The sequence below is a fragment of the Melospiza melodia genome, chromosome 5 (assembly GCF_035770615.1).
Source record: "Melospiza melodia melodia isolate bMelMel2 chromosome 5, bMelMel2.pri, whole genome shotgun sequence".
NCBI classification, from domain to species: domain Eukaryota; kingdom Metazoa; phylum Chordata; class Aves; order Passeriformes; family Passerellidae; genus Melospiza; species Melospiza melodia.
Window position 1 is genome coordinate 79,529,701 of NC_086198.1, and position 21,921 is coordinate 79,551,621.

The 21,921-nt window shown below is 36.9% G+C and overlaps 1 protein-coding gene across 8 annotated transcripts in view; it reads left to right on the forward strand.

Moving 5' to 3' along the window:
* JAKMIP1 (janus kinase and microtubule interacting protein 1) overlaps positions 1-21,921 on the forward strand; it is a 230,248-nt gene that overhangs the window by 80,082 nt on the left and 128,245 nt on the right. For all 8 annotated transcript variants that reach the window (XM_063157607.1, XM_063157610.1, XM_063157606.1 and 5 more), the window contains 6 exons: positions 7,358-7,567; positions 8,185-8,304; positions 10,046-10,192; positions 10,805-10,945; positions 14,079-14,138; positions 21,520-21,648. In XM_063157607.1, coding sequence (XP_063013677.1) covers positions 7,358-7,567; positions 8,185-8,304; positions 10,046-10,192; positions 10,805-10,945; positions 14,079-14,138; positions 21,520-21,648 — 807 coding nt within the window. The remainder of the gene's footprint in view (positions 1-7,357; positions 7,568-8,184; positions 8,305-10,045; positions 10,193-10,804; positions 10,946-14,078; positions 14,139-21,519; positions 21,649-21,921) is intronic.

Genomic DNA, 21,921 nt, shown 5'->3' on the forward strand with positions numbered 1-21,921 from the left:
AAGTGTCCTTAATCTCCTTAGTCCAAATGATATTGCTGCATGAATAAAAAACTCCTTCCAGTGTGGAACGTTGCTTCTCTCTGGTGTTTCCCAAATAAATATAATGCAGGACATGAAAGAATATAATTCAAACTAATAGATGAAACAGTTTTTAAAGGTAGAAGTCCAGGCAGTTTCACTGAAACTTCTCTTCAAGACAAAAAACATGTTATGGAATGAACTCATGTATCATTTATACTGATTTTTTAAAACCAGTATTTCAGTTTTTGTGTGCGTGTGTAACAGAGCATCTCACGTTCTAAGTGAAGGCTTCGGAAAAGTTTTTTTTAGAATTAAGAATTAGGTTGCTCCAGTTTAGGAAAGCCCAAAATTTCAACTCACATCCTTCACTAATTCATATTTTCTAACCTTGCACAACTCTTAATATGGTGGTTCGTCTGTCTTTAGTATGGGTTATATTAAGATGGTGTCTGGGTCTTCAGTATAGTTTAGCATTGGGAGTGTAATACAATCATGGGAAATTTAGATGGTGAGGGTGCTCTCCAGGTCCAGTGTCCTGCTTGAAGCAGAGCTGCTTTCAAGGTTGGATCAGGTTGCTCTGGGCCTCCTCCAGTCCAGTCTGAAAACCTCCCAAGATGGAGTTCAGCAGTGACAGCCTGCCCTAAAGCCCAGTCACTGTGACATTTCTTTCTTGTTCTTGTTTTGATTGTCAGTATTGTCCTTTTGCTCTGTATCTTGGAGAAGCATGTACTTTGTTCATGGCTGTAATTCCCCTTTGGATAAATGGATATTCAGAATGGATATCTGGAATATCTGCTGTTTTAATTCATCCTGCCTGCTTCCTTTGGCTGGCTGAGTGAGCCTGGCACCTTCACCATTCCTGCAATGCTAGATGCTGCAGCCCCATAGTGGTCTTACTGGCCTTCCTCCACTTCTATGGCACTTAGGCCAGTGTGTCAATACCTTATTTTTTGTGCTGGGGAGCCCAGAAGTGGCTCTGGTGCTCCTGGTGTGGTTTCCCATATGCTTAATAAAAAGCTAAATCTCTTTTGGTACACCCCTCCTGGTTTGGCCCAATATCAAGTTAATTTCAATCATTGCAATCTCTCACCACTGACCCATATCCAACTTGCCCTACAGGATGCAAAGATCTTTCCTTTTGTCTATTTTTCCTTTTTTTTTCTTCCCATTGCAAAACTGCCAACTTCAGTTGGCATCTAGCAGGCACTTGAGCTCTCCCAGGGCAGGACATTCATTGTACCTTTCTTAGGCAAACTTTATGAGGGTTTCTTGGCTCATTTCTCCAACATGTTGAAAAGTTCCTCAGAATGGTTTTCCTATCCTCTTGTGTGGTAACAGCTCCCCTGAATTTGGTATCATCTACGAATTTGAGGAACAGTGCATTCCATTTCTTCATGTGAGCAGTTGACATGAAAAGTAATAGAAGAAAAAGTTTAATGCTCCACCAAACCCCAAATTATCTACTGATGGGAACAGTTGTCTAATAGCATTCATGTTCTCCCGCATTTACCATTACTAGGATTTTGTCATTTTGAGGCAGTGCAATTTTGTATCTTTATGCTGCTTTCATCACTGGGGGCAATGCAGAGACATTTGTCTGAAAATTCTGGAGCAGAGGGAGGGTTGGCTGTCGGCAGGGGCACTCCCTGCTGGCCTGGGGAGGAGCCTGGCTTTTCCCCCTTCACTTGTGCCCTGTGTGAGTTTTGCCTCCGAAGCAGTGTTGGATTTCGAGCCTGGAAAGCTGAGCTTTGAATCATCCCAGGCAGTCGTGCCTGGCTGGGCAGAGCTGCAGCCAGTTTCACACACAGCTGCTGCCATCAAATGCTCGCCTGCTCCTGGATCGTGCCATCTGCTTGGGACACGTGCTCCAGCTGCATTCCAAGGCTGAGCTAAGCTGCAGCACAGACCCAGCACCTCCAGCTTTGTAGGACTGCAAATAATACTTGGCTTTCTGTCCTCCCGAGATTTATGCTTCTTCTTTTAGGAGCTCACAGGGCAGCATTCCAGCCAGATGTTGTTTTTCCTTGGATCAAGCAGATCTAATCAAACCTTTTTCGTAGTGCAGGTTCAGCATTTTGTGTTTGTTCTTAATATTTTCTAAAAAGTTAGGAAGGTCACAAATTTGACTTCTATATATTACGAAATTTGGGACAGTATTAAAAACCCACAACAGTTACATGTGGTATAGCACACAGACAGAAAAAAACTCCTAAAATTTGTATTACTCAGTTTTGCTACATTTTTATATTTTTAAATATTTTTTTCATTACAGCTCTGTCAGTGAACACTTGGGATAGGTAATAGGAGAAATCCAGTAATAGAGTTTGTAACTGGCTTTATAGAAAGATGTGAGAAACCTCTTATCAGTTCTGGAATTTTCTGCCCATGTGGTGTTTCTTGTATAATTTATCAAAACTTCTAATGAGATTTACACACTTCAGAAAAATATGTGAGAAGAGCTACTGCAGGAAATAATTGACTGTTGGTTTAGAAAAATGACACATGAAATTAAAAAGAAATCCTATCCACTTCTGTCTGTGACCCTTATTATTCCACTGAATGGTTGGCATCTCTTGTCCTTTTTCCCCCTAAGTGTCCCAAATAAGCAGCAAACATTTATTTGAAAAGCTGACCATGTCTGTTGTAGGGAATACTGTACACAGCTCTGGAATATTTTAATTCTTTTCTCCACATGAGCTTTCAGCTTGGGATATTGTTGTTAGTTCTTAGTGTCCCTTTAAAACTATAAAAGATGTTAATTCTTTTTGGTTCAATCTTTACCTGGATTTTTTGAGTAGAATCTTCTTTTAGTTCTTCAGAGTAACCAGCAATCCCTCTGTCATGATTCCCCTATTTTCAGTGTCAGGCACTTACTATAAAGGTTAATTAAATTTCTGCTGGAGAAGAGCACTGTAGAATTTTGTTTTGCAGTTGGCTAGGAGATAACTTTGACGAGAATGGGTGAAGAGGAAGGTCTTACACTTGGCAATGCAGCAGCTGGCTTTTTCCACTTTGGAAACTGAATATGTCAATGCCTTGATAGATGTGGCTTTTAATTCCCTGGGAATTTCTCTTTCAACTTCATGAGAGACTGAAGTTCCCCCAAAGGTCTCTGACTTTCTTTCACTGTAGTCATTGAAGTGTGGCATAATTGGCAGGGGATGCTTTTTCTAATGACTGGCTTGGTTCTCTTTCATGTTTCATAAATATTATTAAAAGACTCATTTCTGCTCATTTCTCTTAGCTGTTAGTGGGCAGTTAGATACATGTTCTTAGGAACCTGGGTAATTTTGACACAGGCTGTAAATGCTATCCCTTCATTGACATAATGCAGGTAGTGTCTGTATTCAGCAACTAACATTTGACAGCACAAAACCCCTGAAGAAATTATATTTATAAAGCTCTAATTTTAACCAAGAGCTCCAGAGTTACTTATGCTACTCAAGGTGATTTCTCAGTAATTTGCCTCTGCAGCTGCTTGTGAATGATCTTATTTTCTTTAAATCCTCTTTTAGAGGGTATTTCTGCTACTTTTCTTCTCAAGGCCTATAATTGAAAATAAATTCTAACCTCATGTTGCTCCACTGTCCTCATACCACAGACTTTTTGCACTGACTTTTACCACCCTTAAATGCATAAAGAATAATTACTGTTCTAAAATACTTTAAAATCCATGCAAAAGAGAATAGAGAAGAGTTCATGTGACCCTGTTTTACTTGGTAGCTGCAGAAAGCGGGTAAATTTGTTTTAAACTGAAAACAAATTTGAAACCGGAACAACACTTGGAGGGGATTTCTGGGATTATATATTTGATTTATACAATATGTGTGAGCACAGTGCATGATTGGGATGTCATTGTGCTAAATATGTTGGTAGAAGAGATGGTATCTGTCCTCTGTATCTTATTGAGAGGTCTCAGATGAGTTGCAGAACAGGCAGGAATTCATGAAAGCCATGGTGGGAGTTTGTGCATGCAGCTTCCAGTTGTCAAATGTTGGTCCTTCAAGTGCAATGCCATGGTAGAAAACATGAAAACACTTCTTAACCTGATCTACTGAAGGGTTTCTATGCCTGAAAGCTTTCTTATCAACTCTGTCACTTAGTCTAATAAAAAATACTCCTTCTCTTTAAGACCATGTAGATTCTTAGAGAGTCTTGGCACGACCGAGTTGCTTCCACAACATGTGATGGATTAAAATAGAGGCAGCAGGGAAACTGGATTAATCCATTTTGATTTTCATTTGCCTAATGGAAGATATGCTTCTCCCCACTAAAACAGAGACCATAATACATATGTCTAAAATACATACCTAATTCATACCTAATTACATTAGTTGGTTGGCCTTTATGCTGCCAACTTTTTTTTCCTTCATGTAACAAACTGTGGCTCCAGCTGTTTTCCAGTGAGACAGAACTGACATGGAGACTTTGAGCTTTAACAACTATTAGAATATAGGCTAGGCTAAACTGAAGTCTTCTTTTGTGGCAGCTTATGTTCAGTTTAAACCTAAACCATCTCTCTCTTTCCTAGTTGTGTGACTCCCCTTTCATTGCCTCCTGGGCCCCAACATACCATCTCTCCATCTCTTCCACGTGGAACTGAGGGAGGTTGCAGTGCTGTAAAATACTTCTCTTCCCTTTTTTTCGCCACTCTGGACCAGTTTGTGCTCTCTGTTAGGAAAACAGGCAAGGAAGATGATTTGATTTGCTCTGCACCATGGAAGGCTGAAAAAGATAATAAGTCTTTGGGTGAGATTGCTGTAGATATAAGAAAATTGAGACATTAACTAGGTCAGTGCAGTTACATTGGATGAACAAAGGGTGTAACCATTCCCTTGAAGAGACCACAATTGTACTGACCCCCATGCTTCTGAAGCAAAATTTGGAGGCATTCTTGATGCAATTCTAATCATCTTTATCAATTTGTGGTAAGTTAGTTCCTTAGAAATTTTTTTGTTCTGGTGACTTGCGCTTATTAAAAACTAAGCACTATTGCAGTGTTCTGTGTATTTGTGTGTGTGCCCAGGTTTACATGAGTAAGAGGTTCTCGAGTGCATACCTGTAACTTTAAATGGAAACCCAAAATAAAAAAGGCTCTGCAGTCATTGCTATTTCATTATATAAGTGTTTCAAAGACTTTTAACTTGACTTAAACTTGAGGCATTTGTTTTTATCTGAAAGATTCATCATGTAGATCTTTGTGATAGGAAAAGAGTAGTAGGAAAAGCAGAGGAGAATTATGCCTTCCCTTAACCCTCACCTCAAAACCATGCTCTTTTGTGGCATTTCTTTCTAATTTGTGTGAGCCTGTGTGCTTTGATCAATGGAAGTGTGAGAGGAGGGTGATGTGGCTGTGACTGCACTGGTCACATCTGTTTCAAAGGATCAGTTCTGTGTCAGTTCAGCAAGTACCAAGATAGTTGCTTTCCTTTTTCCTTCCAACTTAAAGCCTATATCATTGCATTTACCATTAAGTTGTGAGAACAGGAAGAGTATGAAATATGCTACTAATTGGGTACCTTGTATTAGGGCTGCATATTTAAGCTTGGGTCTTCTTACTGAATGTGTGCCTTGCCTGGGCAGATTCCTGTGTCAGTTATGTGGATGTTCAGTGTGAACACCTGTGAAACTGAAAGCTAAACTGTCCACAGTATTTAGTTACATGACATTTTTTCCTCCCAAGGGCTCCCTTATAGATCAGTGTGCCTGACAGATAGCATTCATTAAATGAGGCAGCTGCTTAATTTTTGTCATTGTTGTTCACTGCACAGTCCCTCTGAAATCCTGCATGTTGCAAATTCTTCCATTAATAAAAACTGCATTCTTTCCTGCATGTCCTTTTTTGGCATACTTGGAAGTCTCACAAATGGGAGTTGAAATACTGGGAAGTTTGTTTTTATTTGTTGTACAAGGAGTTGAGACACAGCAACTTTTCTAAATCAGGGAAGAAATCTCCATCTGAGCCAATCTTCATCAGTTCTAGTTAGAACTTCAGAGTAGTCTAGAGCAGCTTATTCACTTCAGTCTGACCATTTTATCTTTGATCATGGTTCAGCCAAGCCATCCCCTGCCAGTCAGGTTCTTTACACAAACTAATTTCATGTGCTTTGTAGATTGTGAAAGGATTAAGACAAGAATCCTGAAGAAGCAAATTGCATCTGATCATGTAATCTCATTGTGTTTAATCCTGTAAATCACTTTGAACTATAAATTACTTCTAGTATGTCTTTTTTTTTCTTTTCCTTCTATTTTTCTTTAGGTGTAACTTGACATAAAGGACTTGTATGGATGTAGGAGTACAATAAACAACAAACATATGATTTAACTACTTCATTATTTTATTTTTTTCAAAATAAAATTGACTTCCAAAATGCCATGCATTTATTTTGACCAAGAAAACAGTTTTGTAAACTGGAGGAGATACAGCACAGTTCCAATAAATGCATTGTTAATGGTTAATGTTCTTGTTAAGAAATCTGTTTCTATAGTAACTACTGCAGATTGTCGCTTCCTCTAGCATTTGGAATAGTACCAAAGTGAATTTAACACTGATGCTGTAAGGGACAAATCCTATGAGAGCTGCAGTGGATCACTGTGAGCAGTGAGCTTTATTTGGTATGGAGATGTATGAACACACAGTTCAGTAACCAGAGAGGCTGTTTAAGAACTCTTTCTTCCTACCCTTTATTTTAATGGTCTGTGTGCACTTACTTTTTTTCCTTCTACACAAAGACCAGTCCTCATTTGAATCTTGTAACAAGGGCACGTAAAATACATAGGTATGCTTAAGATTTTAAGTTTAAATATTGTGCATGTATATGCTACTAATTTTAAGCGTCTGTGAAGAGATTCACGACACATGATATTCACTAATAAAGAGGGAGTCATCATGGGGCAAATGTCTGTGGCTCAAGCTTTGAAACAAAGCCCAGGTGAGTTTTAAAGGGTGTGTTTGTCATATCTTGTACTAATTGTGTTTCTTTGCTGAAACATAGTGAAAGCAGATTTTTCTTCTCTGTATAGAAGTGTGTATCCTCAGGTGAAGTGGATGTTTTCAGTGGCTTGTATTCTGTTTCACTGCATGTTTGCCTCTGGTTTTGTTTGTCTCTTGAGTTGAGACTGGACCAAGGAAACTCTTGATCAAGAAGGCTGAACCTTTTTTAAGGACAGAGAAAAAGACCACAGAGAAGATATATTTTCTTTTTGGCAGCCACGGTTTCAGTGCTGGTGTAATCCTGAGAGTAACACAACTTTGTTTTTGCAAATTTGTATGTTTGCATGCAGTGAGCACTTGGGGATATTACAGAAACTTCCTTCATGCATTATTTCTTTCCAGATGGACGAGATAAAAGGCAAGGACAGGGTGATTCTGGCTCTGGAGAAGGACCTTGGTGTCCAGGCAGGCCATACCCAGAAACTGCTCCTTCAGAAAGAAGCTTTGGATGAGCAGCTTGTCCAGGTGAAGGAGGCAGAACGATACCACAGCAGTCCTAAGAGGGAGCTTCCTGCAGGAGTGGGAGATATCAGTGAACTGATGGGAAGTCCGGTAAGAAAATGGAGTTTTCTCTGAATTTCTGCTCTGGAGAACTGCCAGGGTGTTCACAGTCATTTTGTGGCTACCATTAGGACCTGTTAATGGTAAATGGCCTGGTGCTGCACTCTGCTGTTTTACTAATGATTTAAAAACTCCTTGGACCTCTTAAATTGCAAAGAATATTGAGAAATATATGGATATAGAACTTGCAGAATTTACACTGTCATCTTGATCTGTGAACCTCAGTATTTTCTCACTATTATTAGAAAATAGGTACTACTCAAAAACTGAGCCATGTGATTTTAATCTATGTCCTTTACACTAGAACTGTTTTAGCTGAGAATAAGAAATCTGGTGAGAAGTAACCTGCTATATATGAAATATTATTTACCTAGATAGTTTGTTTAATTGTTAAACTTTACATGCATTTCACAAGATGCTGTTCATGAAGCATTTTCCCAGGATGTTATTATTTGGTATTTCAGTTAATTATAGTAAGTTTTCCAGACACTGATGTACAAGTCTGTTTTAAACTTACACAATACGGTTGCTAAGCTATGATAGTAAAGTATGGACAGTAAAATATTTTTTAAAGTAATTTTATAAATTTATATGTTTTTGATGTAAAGGAGCAGCACCTGGATGAACGAGATGTGCGGAGATTTCAGTTAAAAATTGCTGAACTGAATGCTGTAATAAGAAAGCTGGAAGACAGGAATACTCTCCTAGCAGATGAAAGAAATGAACTGGTAAATTAATTAGTAATAACACAGATGGTGACTGGGAGGGCATCTTTATGGCAAAAGATTTAATGCTGGAAAGTCAGTGTTATAAATAATTTACAAATTAGTGCTGGTTGGCCTCAGTCAATTATATCTAAATGTAACAGAGATTTCTATAGAAATTAATCTTGTGACCATAGAAGACATGGATGGAATCTTTCCTGTCCCACAAAAATAAAAATTTACAGATTTGTTTTGGGGTCATAGTAATCAAATTAACTGGTATGTTGCCTGTAGCACTGTGTAATGATGTTGTGTAAAACATGCATAATCCATGCACTTAAATTGCTGTATTCATCCTTTTGAAATTTGTCTCTGTGACATGCTTGTGCTAGCTAGGAGTTAAAAAAGCTTTCTTGTGGTAGTGATGAAAAATCTGCCATTTCTCAAGGGAAGTCTCTTAAGTATCCTAGAAGAGGGATAGTAACTTACACAGAAAAGGATATGACATGAATTTTAAGAATGAATTTTATCAGCCTTTATCAGTACTTGTGCTGGGGTTAATGGTTAAAACTCTCATTGACTGCAATGGAGGTGAGTTTCACAACAGGCCTTTTTACACATGTGCCTTAATGCCCTAATTCTAGTGGCAGAGGAAAAGATTTTTCATTCTAAAAAGATGGAACCTATATATATGCTTCTAAAATTATGTTGAGGGCTGAAGTGGTGCCATGTGTCAGTCCTACAGATGAATGAAACATTGATGGCTTTGTGACACATTGACATCGCCCTCCTTGTTAATCCTTTCTGTGGGCCTAAATAATTCAAAACATCCCTGAAGAATGCAGAAGTATTTCAATGTATCCTTCAGTGTCCCTCTAGATGGAGGGGATGTATGGCTCAGTCAAGTGCTCTTCTTGATTCTAGATTCAGTTGCATAAGAAAAATATTTTGAAAGAGATGTAGAGCAGGTTTTATATTATGAGACAAGAGTACACATAAAATCAGTAGTATCAGCAAGGCCATGGGATTAAAAATTGTGAAAAATAGTTTTCTCAAGAATGAAACAGAAAACGAAATTTATCAGTGAATTTATCTCAGAAAAACAAATGTGATCTCTTTGTCCTTTCCAGATAAAACTTAGCAAATTGAAAAGTCTTTTAACTGAGAAAAATAGATTTTTTTTTCCCCAAACAAAATGACTCATGGAGTAAAAACAGTGAAATATTAAATACACACAAATGCAAGGAAGAGCAGTAATTTGCTTCATGTAATTGTCTAACATTATAAAACCACAGGAGCAAAATTGAGCAGCTTGAAAATGTCAGCAGAATGCTGAGATTGAATCTGTGCCCTCTGGCTGACTTTCTCATGGCTCTAATTATGCATTAAGAGGAGGAAGAGTGTCCTCTTCTTAAGGGATGGCTAAATTGGTGAAAACAACTTGTCTAGAGACCTAGTTGGTCACAAGAAGTTTATATCTATTGAGATTAGTTTATAAAGAAATCACTATGGATCATCGTAAGTGTTTGCCAAGGGCAAAATCCAGTGACCAGATTTAGTTTTTTTGGCAGACAATACAAAAATGCTACATCTTACTTGCTTGGGCTGCTGTAGATCTTAGTTCAGCAGTGGTGTATGACAGATGCCATTCAGCAGAAGAGCTGAACTTTCTGAATTAAGAAAAGCAAGTGGAAACACACCTGTTTTTTCTTTCCTTCCAAGGTAAACTAAAGCCCAGCTAACTTTGTTCCTTTGCCATTTGCAGCTGAAACGTTCTCGGGAGACAGAAAGTCAGCTGAAGCCTTTGGTAGAAAAAAATAAGAGGATGAGCAAAAAAAATGATGATATGTTACAATGTATCCAGAGAATGGAAGAGAAAATAAAGAATTTATCGAGGGAAAATGTAGAGCTGGTAAGTAACCACCTCTGGTAAGTAATCATCTCCAGCGCTGTGTTATGAGAGCACATTGCACACAGTAACTTTGAGCTGGAAGTGCTTGAGAGGCTTTTATTCTAACAAACACATCAGTCTCCACAGTGGGATGGGGCAACTGTCAAATGCAGACAATACAGCTGAAAACTCACATTCTAAATTCAGAGTGGCATGTGCTTTGTGTTGTATCAATTCACACTGATTAAGGGAATGGAGCCCAGATAGATAAAATCTTTTTGCCGGCTGTAAAAAGCTGTGACTAAAAATCAGCTTTAATAAATGCTGCTTTTATGATTAGAAGTCAGAACTGAATTTGAGTGCATGCTCTATGCTAGATCACTGAGTTCACTTGTCTGCTAATTTTTTTTTTCCCAGACTGTTCCTTGATTCTGTTCTAAAATATCTTATGTGAGAGATTAACACAGAGGCATATAGAATGTGAGAGTTTTTTTGTTGAAAGAGGCCTTGTGTTGTAGTGGAGTATGCATTGATGGGTTCAAAGAATTCTTGGTTGCTACATGGCACATGGGAGTTTTTCTCCTGTTGTAGCAAGGCAGTTTAAAACATTCTTTATGTTTTTTATTTTTGTAGAAAGAAAAGTTATCTGCACAACCAGCACTGAAGAGGCACACATCTCTGAATGATCTCAGCAGCACACGAGAGGAACAAGAAATTGAATTCCTTAGACTGCAAGTCAAAGAACAACAGCATGTTATTGATGATCTCACAGTGGTAATGTTTATGACTGGTATACACATGTGCATGCACACACACCTATAGGCAGGCTAAAGATTTGAGAGGAATGTTTTAACTGCAGTTGTAGTAGTGATATAGAAATACTTCTTTGGTGTCAAAGGGTTGTTGTTTTTCTCAGGTAGTGAATGAATTTTTTGGAATGTGTATGAATCTTTGTATTAAAAATATTTACCTATTATGAGCTGCTTGTGAAAAAAAGTGCATGATCAGCCTTACTTACAGAACTGGCTGTCAACAAATAAGGAACTTGAGTAAAGGAGACTTTCCAAAACAATGACTAAAATGTGTTGGGTGCAAACCCAAGCACTCCCCTGATCTAGAAGTTCTCCTAAAAGTGGGAAGCATGGTGTCATTAATTTCACCTGGCTAAGCATCTCCAGCTGAGCTGGCCATACAAGCTGTATTTAAAAATATGGGGAGAACGCTTTGTGGTTCCTCAAACCAAAGGTAGCAGCATGGTTTAGGATTAGAATTGCCCAGCTGCTGCCCTCTGACTTGGAAGGCTTCTGAAGGTGATGCTCATGGATGTTTGCAGTGTTTGATGTTCACAGGAACTCTGCAAGTTGTGTTTGATGAGGAATATTTCAAGTTGTGTTAAAGGTGTCTAGTGCTATTTAGTGCAATTTGTGATAAACCCTTCTGGTGCTGGCAGAAATTTGCACATAATCTCTGAGAGACCCTTGCCATTCTGGAGCAGCATCTGGAACTCAGGCAAACTCAGACATCTCAAATGGCACTACTGACTGCTAAAAGATGATAAAAAGAATTTAAGAGCCTTCTGTCTAAATAGAAAATAAAATAATTGTATACATCATTGAAAATAAAAATAGAAGCTCCAAAAAGGAGAAAGAAGAAGGTGTGTTATTACTGTATGTGGAACACTGTCTCAGTTCCTGGCAGTTCCTCTGAGATTTTGGCCCAGGATTTTTCTCTGAAATCAGTGCCAAGGTTGGATGTCTGTGTGCATTCCCCAGTGTCCCAGTGTTCCAAGCAGTAGGATGTTTCTCAGATGCTATGATGTAGGGTCTGGTCCACAGAGTGATGCTGCTTTAACTTCCAAGTAAAACTGCATAGGAAGGGATGGTGATATGACATTAGATGTGGAGTATATGGCAGATAAAACCTCACTTATATTTCAGTGCAAAGTGGGTATGAGAGGGCTCTCTTTTTACTGTCTCAGCTAGTGATGTGAGGAAATATATTGTATCCTGACTTTGGTCAAATAATATTAACTTGTGTTTAGTGTAAAAGTAAAATAAATAAATATTTTAAAATATTGTTTCATTTTTGCTTTGTTTCCTACTTACAGATACTATTCCACTTGCAGAAATTACTTAAATTTTTAACTAGGAATCTTCTTTGGTTCCAGTACAAAGTAACTGAGCCTTTGCCTTCGATGTGAATGCAGTGGAATTCTGCACATTGTTGCTTTTGAGCTCTCTTTTCTGGCCCAACCCACACCTCTATAGACTACAGATGTATCATAGTTACCAAGAACGACCCAAATGTCCCATATCTGATTAATATAAAAATAATCAGCTTAACTCCAGCTGAGAGCAATATGATACATGGAAATAAGAGCAGTAGTCTTAGGCAGTAGGGTTGTGTGAACTGATTAACAGTGTCATCTATAGGGTATCTTTGATGCTGTTAAAGCCTTGTCAACATGACTTCTCTCACAACAGGGTGTTCTGGTCAGTTCTTAAAAGCAAAGCTGTCAAGGTAAACTCAGATGACTGCAAAAGATGCTAGTGGATTCAATTGGCATTATTATTCTTGTAGCTTGATTTATGTTGAAGAAGTAAATTAAGCAGTCTTCTTACAAACAAGACTAGAAACAGGAGGACTGAGATTTTGGAAATGTTTGTTCATTCTGCACTGCATTTGTTTGGACACCTGCTTGGGAGGCAGAATACCCCACTTAAAGCAGGAAAGGTGTCTTAAATGGACATCTGAGAAGACAGCACTCTTCTTTAAAAGTATTAAATTCAGCTGTCCGGTTTTTAAAGCTTAAAATGTTCTATTATTCTGCAGCTTGAAATACCTGCAGCATTCTATCTTGGCAGTCATTACTTTTCTTTATTTTTTAAACCACATGTATTCAAGGTGCTGTGTAAATTGTTGTACTTCTCTCAGCTATTTTACATTTTCCAACACTTATTTCCTGGAACAATGTGCTGATAAATAATTTTGTTGTGATTTCTACTGTGAGCTTCCTATTTTTCCAGTTTCTCAACTGAATGCAAAGCAAAATAGAATAATACCATGCAGTGAGCAATAACTGCTAAAGAAGCACTTGGAACTGCAGTCTGTGTTTTAAAAATAGAGGTGCTGCAAACAAAGATGCAGAGCTAAGGAAAGAATCAGAAAAAAGCAAGAAGACAGAGCACCTGCCTCCTGTGTTGTTGGGTTTTTTGGCTTGCTCCTTCACATTTTTTACCTTCTCTTCCTCTTCTTCTCCTTTGGAATTTGAGGCAGTATTCTTGGACTTAGACAAACAGAAATCTTGCATTTGCAGTCATGGCCTCCTCATGTCATGGTATAGTTTATTGTGATCTTGCACCAAAACTGGAGTAGAACAAAGACAGCGACTAAACTGACAGAGACTGAGAGTGCCTTTGGATTTGAGACTTTTGCCCTACAAGGATAAGTCAGATGTAACACTGTATCTGCATATGCACGCATGTATATCAGAGTGTGTCTGATATAATAACAACTTTTAATTACTAAGACTGGACTAATTTTTGGCTACCGACCTGCTGCTTCAGGATGGTTGAACACTGGAGTGACACTCTGAATTCTGTTTCCATAGTGAGCTTCTTGGTAAAAGAGTCAAAAGAACTGTCAGAAATCTGTGCTCAGTATTTAACAAAGCCTTTTCTTGCCAACTTCCCATCAGATGTGTGAAGTACGTGGCTGAAGGTTTGTTTGCTAAAGGCACAAAGCTGCAGTGCAGTGTGGTGTAACATGGTGTTAATCAAAAGGATAAAGACATTGTGTTGGCTTTACCAGAGGCTTAAAGAAAATGTTAATGGTATTTCTCTGTGTTAGACATACCTAAGTATAGTTTTAAAACAAACCCATACCAAAATGTTCTCTTTCCTTCTAGGAAAGAGAACGGTTATTGCGCTCTAAAAAACAGAGGAGGAAAAGTCTGAAGCCTCCAAAGGTGAGCAAACCTTCGGTTTTTCATGCATTTCTGTTGCTGTGAACAACATCTCTTTCTGCCTGAATTGAATACTTTTAATAAATACTGAATTTAAATACTGCCCGAATTTGAAGCTCTGCTTAATGAGAAAAATCCAGTCATTCTTTTGCTTACACTTACTGGTAAGTGCTTCATTTTTTAGGGTAATTCAAGAATTTTGTACTTCACACAAGTAATGTTATTTTTGCGGTTTGTTTTAAATAAACAGTAAAATTACACTTTTAGCCACTGTAGCCTAAATATTCAAGTGGCTCGAGGCATAACGATTTAATGGCTTGAAGCAACTACTCTTTCAATGGACAGATATTCAGCCTGCTTTAAAGAACATGCCCCCTTTAAACTACTTGTACCAACATAGAGCTAAATCACAATTAAAGAATAACTCCTGCTGGGAGTGTTACTGAAATAATATTTCTGTACGTGATACGTAAGTAGCAAGACAATTCCAACTGTTATGCGTTAATAACTAATAAAGGGTTCAAGACAAAAATTCAGATCATAAAAAGAGAGAAGTTTTTCTTCAGAAAGTACCCTAAAGTTTCTTGTAATGCACTAAAAGTAATTTGCTGAATAATGTTTTTTGTGAAGTTGAACATTAGCAGCCTGGAGCATGTGTGTGGGAGGTGGGAAATGGAGTAAGAGGGAAAAAATGGAAATGAAGAGTGGAGTTATCATTATCATCTATATAGTAGCTTAAGATATATTCTGTCTTAAATGGGTGCCTTGTGTCAGTGTGTTCTGCACAGTCTATTCCTGGTAACCTCCAGGTGGTGCTTTTATATTGCTCTGCACTCTAATGCCTATATTCTGAAAAATTTATCCTTTGGGACTCTCTATTTCACTGGCAGTTTCTTCAAATTCTATTTCTAATAATGATGTGTCTTTTACATAGGAAAAAAGAAAAAAATTCAGAAGTAACCATAGATCCTGCCAAATATATTTGCAGCAACTGTAAACCATTCTTTCTTGCTGTAGTGTAACTGGAAATTTGTGTTTTGAGAGGAGTTTTTAAAAACAAATGCAAAAGTAAATATATATAGATGTATTTAACTTATACTATATTTTTTATAGTTTTCTCTAATTATTGGCCTTTATCTGATTGTAAGTCAAATGTGTAAGATCATTTGCTAAATTGTAAATTCCTCATGAAACAAAGCTAGTTAAGTCAATTTTTAGATGTCAGTAACTGGTGATGAGAATTTCTGTAGGCTGAGAACTTCAATAAATATGTATTTATGTCTTGAAAGTGCTCTGTGTTAGTGGAACTTCAGCTGACACAGGTGCCACGCGATGTGTCTTGACCAACTTGATACTTTTTTGGTCTCTTCTTCTTTTCCTTATCAACCAAACTGAGGATGGGAGAGAATGGGCATTAACCATTAAAATTTTGTGTCAATGCTATTTTCTGTTTGCTATAATATGGGGAATTCTGCTGAGTGAAAAAAGAGAAGGTTATGAGAGAAGAGCAAATGGGATTTTATGTACTGTAGTAGTTACACCATATATACACACTAGTTAATATAGTTAATTTATAATTGTATTTAAACTTTCTAAATTAGCTGATTCCTTAAGGAATGAAAGAAGTAATCAGTAATACTACTGTGCCATTATCTGGCAATGGATAAACTTGTAGAATATTTACATCTATATGCAGCATTGACTCACAGTTTAGCTGCAGTTGGTGTTAACTTCTAAAAATCCAATCCTGGCTGGTTTCCTTCCAGGCCACCTGTGTGGTCCTGTGAGGATCAAAATGCTAAAAGGAGCTGTGTTTCCCACAGTTAATTTAAACAATCTAAGTGGAATGAGTTGCTCACTCAGATGAGTTCGGATTTTGCCATTTCATCACCTCTGTTTTTCCAGCCTATGTCAGGAATCCAGAAGAAAATAGTGGAATTTATTTATCCAACTGTTGCAAATGTTGGTTAGATGTCAGTAATGGACATGAGATACAGACATCTGTATGGTAGCATAAAGTGGTTGGAAGTAGATATCTAAATAGGACATAGGAGTTTTAGCCTAAAATTGCCTGGTTCTCTCCACAGACTATAAAGGCAGTCTAAGATGAGTTGTTTTATATGTAGACATGCACAACTTAAGTGTATTTCTGACTATTATCTTTGCAAGATTTTATATCTCATACAGACCATATACCCTGTATAGCATAGTAGTGAAATTATGTGTTAACCTCTGTCCTAACCAAACACGTGGAAAAAGAAACTGCTGATCTAAGTCTTTGGCTTTGCTTTTCTAAGGTTTGCTAAATGTAAAATTAGGGTTAACACAGTGAATTAACAAGTTTGGCTGGTAGGTTGTATCTATTTCCAAATGTGTCCCATTCCTTGTGACAAAGTGAAGGAGGAAATAACTAATGAGAAAGAGATTTCATGAAAATAGTCAGATGAATCATTCTATACTTTCCAGAATGAGCTTTTTTTTTTTTTTGTTCTAATACCCAGGAATGAGATGCACAGGGTGAAGATTTACACTCATCAGTTGCAGATTTTCCTAAATGGGTGATTTTAGACTCCAGCTTCCTTCATTCCTGAGATGGTCTGAGTGCAGAGTCTGTGGTGGTTTTCTAATGAGTCTGTGGTTGTTTTCTAAAGAGTATTTTCTGACAGTTCTTGTGTTATCTGGAACAGAATCCATGGAATGCCTTTCTCCATCTTTGAGACATATTGTGTGAATGATTTGCCAGTAGCCTTTACAGCCCTGAACATCAGTTCTGCTGAGAAGCTTCTGACAGCTCTGTGTTTTTGTAATTAGCTATGAGTGTTATTTCTGGAGCTCTGTAGGTGCACTAGGTTACTGTTGCTACTGGAGCTTTCACTGAACACTCTTCTAATTCCCAAGGAGTTCATGGAACAATGCTGACAACTGGTTCAGGCTCCCCAAGGAAAGGAGCAGCAAAGTGGGATGGGCTTTATAACCTCTGTGCTTGCAGGGTCTTCAGAGAAGTGATTAGTGACTCTGTATATTCAGACACCTGATTTTTTCCAAAGTGCTTTTAATTTTTTTTTTCAATTTTTGTTGTGAAATAACTAAGACACTTCAGAAGCAATATTTTTTATATTTTGATTATTTTTGACATGTGGAATGGAGGTACATTCATTCCATGATGGATGGAGTCATGCATTTGAAAGTAAGACATATTTACCCAGTTTATTTGGTAACTGCAGGACTCTATGGATTTTGCCTTTTTTAAACTTTAATAAATGATCTGTATTTGCAGTGGTGAAAAGCCTGCACACTGGTGTGATGGAGTTCATATTTCTTGTTTTATATTTTTCTTTTTTTCTCTGCCTCTGTGCCTTGGTGTGCCTTTATTTTTCTGGCTGCCAAGAAATGACATATAAGCATGAAGGTAAGAAGTTACTGATGAGCACATCTGATTGCATTACAAGGAAATATATCTTGGATCTTTTTCATCATGTTTGATTATATCCCTTAAAATGAGATATTTAAATGTAAAATGAAACTACTTTACCAACAGAGAAATCAGATTATATTGAAATTTGCATATAATGTACTTTGTGTCACTATTGATTTATAGTAGTCTAAACTTTTATGTTTACTGAGCACCATAATTCAGTAGAAGTATTAATACTTGAGTTATAAAGACCTAATGCATAAGTTTACTTTAAATTTATATGAAAACATAGCTATAAATCCACATGAAAAATACTTGCTATTAAATGCATGGCATTTAATAGTAGTCAGTGGAAATTAGATTTCAAATCAGAATTTTTCTGCAATTTACATTACTGTTTTCTCAGTTAAAAAGTTGTGGTTTAGAAATAAGAAATGTGCAAACAAATATAAAACAATCTCTAAGTTGTTAATTCAAAATGTTTCCATTTTCAAGAAAAGTTTAAATGAAACTGGAATAACTTGGTTTATATATATACAAAAGTCCAGTGATATTGTGCATTTCTGTATACTTTTCAGAAACAATTGTGGTTCAGCTTTTGAGGCATGCGTGGAGTCTCCCTTGGAGTTGATATATTTATTGATGCTTTATTTATTATTTATTAACTACAACTTTATGACTCACATGTCTTTTATTTGAGTATTTTTTTCTCTCTATACATTTATTCCCTTGTGAATTTATTTGTTTTGGTTTTGCTGTGAATCAGTTCTCGTAGTTGGTAGTTTCAGATGCTAGATGATCAACAGTCAAACTGGCTATTTTGTAATTATGTCATGAAGCAATTCATGCATGTGCAGTAATTCAATATATACATGCATATGCAGTCATTCATACATATACAGTAATTCAATACCTTATCTCTATTGCTATGGAATGGATCTGCTCCACAAAATGATAAATATTCAACTTTTCTAAAAATGAAGGAGTCTTAAAAATAAATCGTTCACTTGTTAACTTCAAATATTACAGGTAGTCTTTATAGCATTTAAAAGTTTTTGACTTTTAACTCTCCTTTAAGTGTTGGGGTTTTTTCGTGTGATGGGAAGTACTAAGGGTTTTTTTCAGAATTCCCTCATATCTAATAATCAAGTGGTTTATTTATTGATACATATATATTTTTCCCTTACATTTGCTACAAGTGAAATGTTCAAATTATTTTCCACAATAATGAAATTGCTTTAAATATTTTCTCCAGCCTATATACCTTTATTTAAAATGAAAAGCACTGTTGTTTTGCTAATTTATCTTCATTTCTTGAAATGGCATGGGTGGGTGTGTGTGTGCATGTGGGGTTAAAGGAAGACATGTATTTGGCCTGAGTTATCTAAAAGTGACTGTGCAGCAGAGATGTGGCAAAAAATTCCCATAGGTAGGTAGGTTTTATTGTCACTTTAGTTCAGCTGCTGCTGACCCATACGGTAGTGTGATCTCTGTGCCATGTGATAATAAATCGGAGATTTGTTCTCCATCTTTTAGAAGTCCCTTCTTCTATCCTTTGCAAAGACTTGGCACTTTGTTTACCTGCCACCATCTTCTTTAGTTCCATAAAATGTACCTTCTTGTTTATGAAGCTGTGTCTGCATGTCAGTTTGGAGTCAGGAAAGTGAGTTGAGCTGGCTACTCAGATTGTAAATTTGTCTTCCTTACAACTTGAAGTAGCACCATTTCTTTAACTCTGCTTTCAACTGCCAATATTTATTTGTACTATTGCTGTTACATGGTTGTAAGCTGCAACCAGTATTCTGTGGGGGAGGAAAGCCATGGGATGGATGGGCCCTCTCCCAAGGACTAGTGACCTCCTGTGTTTTGTGGTAGACCTTTGAATTTAGAAGAGAAGTCTGAAATGGTTTTAATTCAAATGTGAGTAAATACATTAGCTTTCTGGATAAGTCTTTGTATTTTTAGACTAGAGCTTAAACCTATTCCTTGTGCCCTTTGTTTTGTTAAGTAAGGCAGAAAGGTGAACTGGTGAATGCTGCAGGAAAGGATTGGATTATCTCAGGGAACTGTTTGTCTTAAGCACCTTGGACATGGCTCTGCCTGATGGAAGATCACAGTGCTTCCTGCACAAGTGAGGATAGAGTAATGTCCTTTCAGCACTGTGGCATTGTAACTGTGATCCCATGAATTCACAAAGTAGTGGTCTAGTAGCTTGCAAAAGGAAATTTGTTTCTCAAGGTTGTTTGGAAGCTCTTTGCCTTTTATGCATTTATCTGCATGCATATGGATACACACAGTCTGTTTAGAAAAGATACGGCTTTTTGGGTTTCTGAGTGAAAATTTTTAAGTACTGTTTGAAGGGGTCTCCTTAAGTGAGGCAGTTGAGTGTTTCAGGACATGACCTTGGAGCTGTATTTGGCAATTTGAGTGGAATTAGCTATACTGTGACTTGTTCAGCTTATGAGTGATGAGGTTGTGACCTGGGGGACTGTGGTGACCAGGCAATGGAGCACATGGTGTCATTCATCCAGGCAAAAAGTCATCCCTGCAGGCTTGATTTTTTTGGTACCCCTTAAATCAAAACAGAGTATTTTGACTGCTGATGAGAGCTGTGCTAAACCAAAAGAATACACTGAGCATTAGGGCTTTGTGAGAAAGAGAAGACTTATGTAAATATACTTGAAAAAAATCTCTAAGGTTAGGTAAGTCTGGAAAACTGCAAGGAAAGATAAATATTTGGAAATCATCCTGAGAGAGGGCATTATACTTAAAACTTTTCAGTACCTGGAATTAAATTGATTGATTACAATTCTTTGCTGAAATGTAGGATTCATGATGTTTGGAATTAATAACAACTGATAACTTTTTAAATCCTTATGGCTATTTTAATGAACAAGCTATTATCTTCTCATAGACAACCTCTGACATGTATTTGAAAAGGATCCAAACAGCAAACTGTGACATCAGGATCTGTGCTTCAGTATCAAGCAATGGCAAAACATGTAGAGATGTTTCTTCATCTTCTTACAGCCACCTCCCTCCACTACCCTCTCTGTCTAGGCTGCTTCATAACCTGAATCCATTTTTCAGCAACACTCTTAAAAAAATATTTTCAGTTTTCTTGCTTCTCTGAAATTGTGTTGGACTTATGTGGTGTCAAAAGTTTGCTTTCTGTTGATAAATAACAGTTAAAAACCTTTTTTTCTAGTTAAATTTATAAAAAAAATTTTAACAGTTGAGTTTAACAGCTGCTTTCTGTGACTATGTTTATAAGAAAAAAAAAATCACATTTTTCACAAATGATATTGTACTCATTTTCACTAGCTACTCATTTTCTCTAAGCATGCATTTAATTGATAATGTTGTGTGAAATTTCTAACATCTGAAGTGCAATGCTGCTTTTCCCTAGACATGTCTTTTTGGTTAGACATAGTATTGGAGCAGACTTTTTGAAAAAAAAATGAGAATGATGATACTGAAAAAAATAAATTATAAAGCATTAATTTATACTTTTAAGTAGGGTTTTCCAAAATAGAATTTTTTCTTTTTGCAATTAGTATGAGAAATTAAATTTGTTCCACCTTGGTCTCCAGAATACTTTTTTTCCTTTTGGTTGCACATCTTATATGTTACATTGTACTGGCTTACTTTCTTCTGAATAGATATTGGATTTATCTACTGTGAATCTTGTAAGGACTTTTGTGATTTTGGTAATAAGGTTTTATAGTTTTGCTAAAGCATTATTCTTTTGGTATTTACCTCATCTCTGTTCCATGTCCAGTTGTGTTCTTGGAGGTTCTTCCACAAATGATGTTGAAAAAGTAACTTATCAGAGAAGAGTTTGCACTGGAACCTTTCTTTCTTTCCAAATACTAAAATAATCATCAGAGAAGACCTTGGTTACTACTTACTGGGTCATTGGGGATTTTCATCTGTTTTGCTACTAGCTAAAAAAACCTAATTTTTCAGAGGCATGTTGTGGAGACATTTTTTGGATTTGATGAAGAGTCTCTTGATTCAGAAACTTCATCTGTAACTTCATACAACACAGATAAAACAGACAGGACACCGGCAACACCAGAAGAAGATCTGGAAGATGTAAGTGGTAACTGATTTGTTCTTCTTTCTACTTCTTGAAGTATAATACAAACTTTCAGCCATTGTACCCAATGAACTGTGAAAGATTTGGCAGAGAATTCCTTTGGGTTTTGTTAAGTCTGGTAACATATACACTTTGCAATAAAATTAATAAGATAATATTCTTTCTGACAGATTTGGCAGATATTGGTGTGAGAAATATTTTTTCCCTCAAACTCTTTCTTATTAGTCAAAAGAAAATGAAGAGGCATATTGCTTTGCCAAAAGTCAATA